Source organism: Propithecus coquereli, unplaced genomic scaffold (genome assembly GCF_000956105.1).
Source record: "Propithecus coquereli isolate 6110/MARCELLA unplaced genomic scaffold, Pcoq_1.0 Scaffold239, whole genome shotgun sequence".
Taxonomy (NCBI): Eukaryota; Metazoa; Chordata; class Mammalia; order Primates; family Indriidae; genus Propithecus; species Propithecus coquereli.
Window position 1 is genome coordinate 1433790 of NW_012147941.1, and position 4041 is coordinate 1437830.

The following is a 4041-nucleotide window of genomic DNA, read 5'->3' on the forward strand; positions in this document are numbered from 1 at the left end:
TTATTAACAGGTGCTTGCAGTTTGTTGACTTTTTTGAAAAAATCAAGTTGTAAACTTTTATTACAAATTAAAAATGAAGTTCTTAAAAATCTGTCATATTAGATTTTTAACCCTCTTGAGTTGTGCTAGTGTGACTTATTCTTTTCTTTAATATTTCCTTTTCCTGCCCATGCACAAATACACACACACACACACACACACACACACACACACGCACACTCTCTCTCTCTCTCTCTGAATTGTATTTGGTTTATTATAGATGCTCAGTGACTATTTATAAATAATTGGTCCGATCAATTTGCTTTTTATTTGTCACCAATATCAGCGTCAATGGAATTTTTTAAAGGTGTGTATTGGAGCTGTGTGTCATACCTAATTTTCTTACAGCTTTATTAAAGAGTAATTGACATATAATAAACTGCACAGATTTAAATTGTACAGTTTGATAAGTTTTGCCTTATATATGCCTGTGAAACCACCAAAAGTTTCCTCCCAGTATTGTAAGGAAACTTTAGTTTTAAAGAAAACTTGCTTGTTTTACATAGAGAGATAATCAGTTTTTAAACTAGGAAACTTTAATGTAGGAAATGTGCTTAAGATCATCTGTCCTTAGAAGTACTGCCATCTAGTGCAGTGGTTTGTAAACTTCTTAAAGAGTAGAATCATTCCCTCAAAAATTCTATGCAGAAATTTATACAAAAATTCAGTACATAAAATTGGGGGGAAGGGCTGTTAGACTAGAAAAGGGGCCTTGTGCATATGTGTGTAGGAGTACGTGGGATCCTGCCCCTCATCCCAAAGATAGCTCCTGAGGTATCTCCTCTTAACTCTTAGGTTTCCACAGATGCATTTTGAAAATCATTGATTTAGTTTGGATATGTAAATGAGAAGTCAAATTAACATTTTGGGAAAATAATTATGAAATAAGAGAGAGAAGAAAGCCTCTTGTGTTGAAATTAATGTATACTATAAGAGTCTTGTTTTCCTCCCTTGTTCCCTTGGCCTACAGGACTATCCCACCTATACTATTCTTGGTCAGAACCAGTACCAGGCCTGCTACCCCAGCTCCAGCTTTGGAGTCACAGGCCAGACTAACAGTGATGCTGAGAGCACCACATTAGCAGCAACCACATACCAGTCTGAGAAGCCTAGTGTCATGGTACCTGCACCTGCAGCACAGAGACTTTCCTCTGGTAAGCACCGCAGCTCTGAAAACCTTGGTTAAGGGCACTTCATCTAACAGGTGTTTTTAGGCCATGGTAAAGATGATTTTGTTCTGGTTTAAGCCACTGTTACCATGCTGTTGGCTTTCCCTCTCAGTTGAGGAATGTTTAAATATTGGAAGCAGGCTGTGATGAGTCAGAATGTGTACCTGATACTGAGAACAGAAAAGTATCAAAAATGAAAAGACTGTGTTTCTGACTCCTACTCTGCCCTCCATGTAGCTTTAATACGCTTGTCACCGGGAGCTTCAGGATGTTGACGTATTTGTAAATTGGAGGACTCCAGTTTTAGTTTTTGCATATTTTGAACTGCTGCTAAGACCTCAGAGCCTTGTTCTTTCTGTGTCTTCAGTGCTTTTAAGATTTGAGGAAAGCTATGGTCCTTTTCCCCAAAGAAATACATGAAGTTTAACCTAGAATTTCAGAAGGGTCACAGGTCTGATATCTATCAATGAATTATGACATCGAGGTTAAAAACCTTTAACATAAAAACTTCATACACACATTCAGTAAACACATACACATACTTTTTATCTCTATATTTATGAAAATTTGGTGGTTGACTATCATATCATGTAGCTTGAGGAAAGCATTGTTTATCATTGGCCCTGGTGCATGTTTAAAAACAGTGCTGTCCATCTCACCCTTACCAGTCTAGTAAGTAAGACATACAGATGGGCAGTGCTTCATATTTACATAAATTTGAAATAATTACAGGTGTTGATTAAAAACTGAGGTTTTTAATTCATTTCTCCTAATATCTTTGTTCTTCATAACAATTTTAACTCGAATAATGGAGAATTTCAAACACAGAAGTTATGAGAATACTATAATGAACCCTTACATATCCACCATCATCTCTCTTCAGCAGTTAACAACTCATGGCCAATTTTGTTTCAGCTATGCTTCATCCAGTTCCCTCTCTAAATTTCAGGCATTGTTCTCTAAACTGTAAGCACAGTACTCATTAACATAACTACAGTGCTATTATCCCATCTTAAAAATTCAATACTAATAATTTCTTAAATTGAGTGCTGAAAGGTATTCATATTTCCAGTTTTCTCATAAATGTTATACGTTGTTTTTATATTTTGTTTAAATTAGGGTCCAAGTAAATACACAGTGTATACCTATTTCAAAACAACGTGTTATACATGAGAAGTATATATGATTTTTATTTGTTAAAAATAAATAAAAGAAAATTTGAAGGGACAAGAATTAGAATCCAAGTAAGGTCTACATATTGTGATTGATGGGTTTATATTTTGTGTTTTAGGTCTCTTCTAACTTATAAATTCCCCTCTTTACCCCACTTTTTAATCTACTTCTTGAAGAAACTGCATTGTTTGTCCCACAGTTTCCCAGTCTGAATTTTGCCAATTATATCCTCACAGAGTAGTTTAACATGTCCTACTACCTTCTGTGCTTTATTGTAAATTAGTAAATGGATCTAGAGCAGTGTTTTTCAACCAGAGGCAATTCTGTACCCCAGGTTGGCAATATGTGGGAACATTTTTGGTTGTCATGCTAGTTGTAGGGTGCTACTGGCATCTTGTGGGTAGAGGTGAAGGATACTGCTTAACTAAACATCCTACAATGCATAAGATATCCTTCCACAACAAAAGTAGTCTGGCCCCAAATTTCAGTTGTGACAAGCTGAAAAACTCTGACCTAGAAGCTTGACCAGATGGCCAGGTGCAGCAGCTCATGCCTGTAATCCTAGCACTCTGGGAGGCTGAGGTGGGAAGATTGCTTGAGCTCAGGAGTTCAAGAGCAGCCTGAACAAGAGCAAGACCCTGTCTCTACTAAAAATAGGAAAAAAAATAAGCTGGGCAACTAAAAATAGAAAAAATTAGTTCAGCATGGTGGTGCGTGCCTGTAGTCCCAGCTACTCGGGAGGCTGAGGGAGGAGGATTGCTTAAGCCCAGGAGTTTGAGGTTGCCGTGAGCTAGGGTGATGCCGTGGCACTCTAGCCTGGGCAACAGAGCAAGACTCTTATCTCAGAAAAAATAAAACAAATAAAGAAGCTTGACCAGATTCACGTTCAATTTTTTTTTGACAAAACAACTTCATAGATGTGTTCCCCCATCAAGAGGCAAGCATATAAAGTCTGGTTTTAACTCTTGTGACGTTAGCCAGTGTTGATGCTCGACATCTAGATCTACATTCCCTAATTACTTTCGGAAAGTCTAGTTTTCCAACTTTTATCCCTGCATTATGACTCACAAGCACAGAGAATCCGACGACCCTCTTCCTGCTCTGGTTTGTATAGCCTGTGACTATTGGCAACATGTCTTGTTTTTCCTTTCCAGGAGACCCTTCTGCAAGCCCATCTTTGTCCCAGACTACACCAAGTAAAGACGTTGATGATCAGTCCAGGAAAAACATGACTGGCAAGAACCGGGGCAAGAGGAAAGCTGATGCCACTTCTTCCCAGGACAGTGAATTGGAAGTATGGGAAGAAACTCATTTGAGTTACCTACACTGTTTTTTCTCACTTCTTAAGTTTATGAAGCATGTGTTTGAAGCTCATGGAGAGATAATGTGGCACCATATTATGTGTGCTTTAATTCCTGAGCAAAAGAAACTGAACTGGCCACGTGGGGGAAAAAAAAAAAAGTAGAAACACATTTCTCCATGTCCATAACTTTCCTCATCCCTTTCAGATACTTTTCATCAAAAGCATTGAAAAAGCTTTGCCAAATTAGATAGCCAAGTAACTTTTTTTTTTTTTTTTTGAGACAAGAGTCTCACTGTGTTGCCTGGGCTAGAGTGCCGTGGCGTCATCCTAGCTCACAGCAACCTCAAACTCCTGGGC

The 4041-nt window shown here is 38.1% G+C and overlaps 1 protein-coding gene across 2 annotated transcripts in view; it reads left to right on the forward strand.

Moving 5' to 3' along the window:
• EYA3 (EYA transcriptional coactivator and phosphatase 3) overlaps nt 1-4041 on the forward strand; it is a 145334-nt gene that overhangs the window by 98015 nt on the left and 43278 nt on the right. For both annotated transcript variants that reach the window (XM_012645996.1, XM_012645995.1), the window contains 2 exons: nt 1010-1193; nt 3536-3675. In XM_012645996.1, the coding sequence (XP_012501450.1) occupies nt 1010-1193; nt 3536-3675 (324 nt within the window). The remainder of the gene's footprint in view (nt 1-1009; nt 1194-3535; nt 3676-4041) is intronic.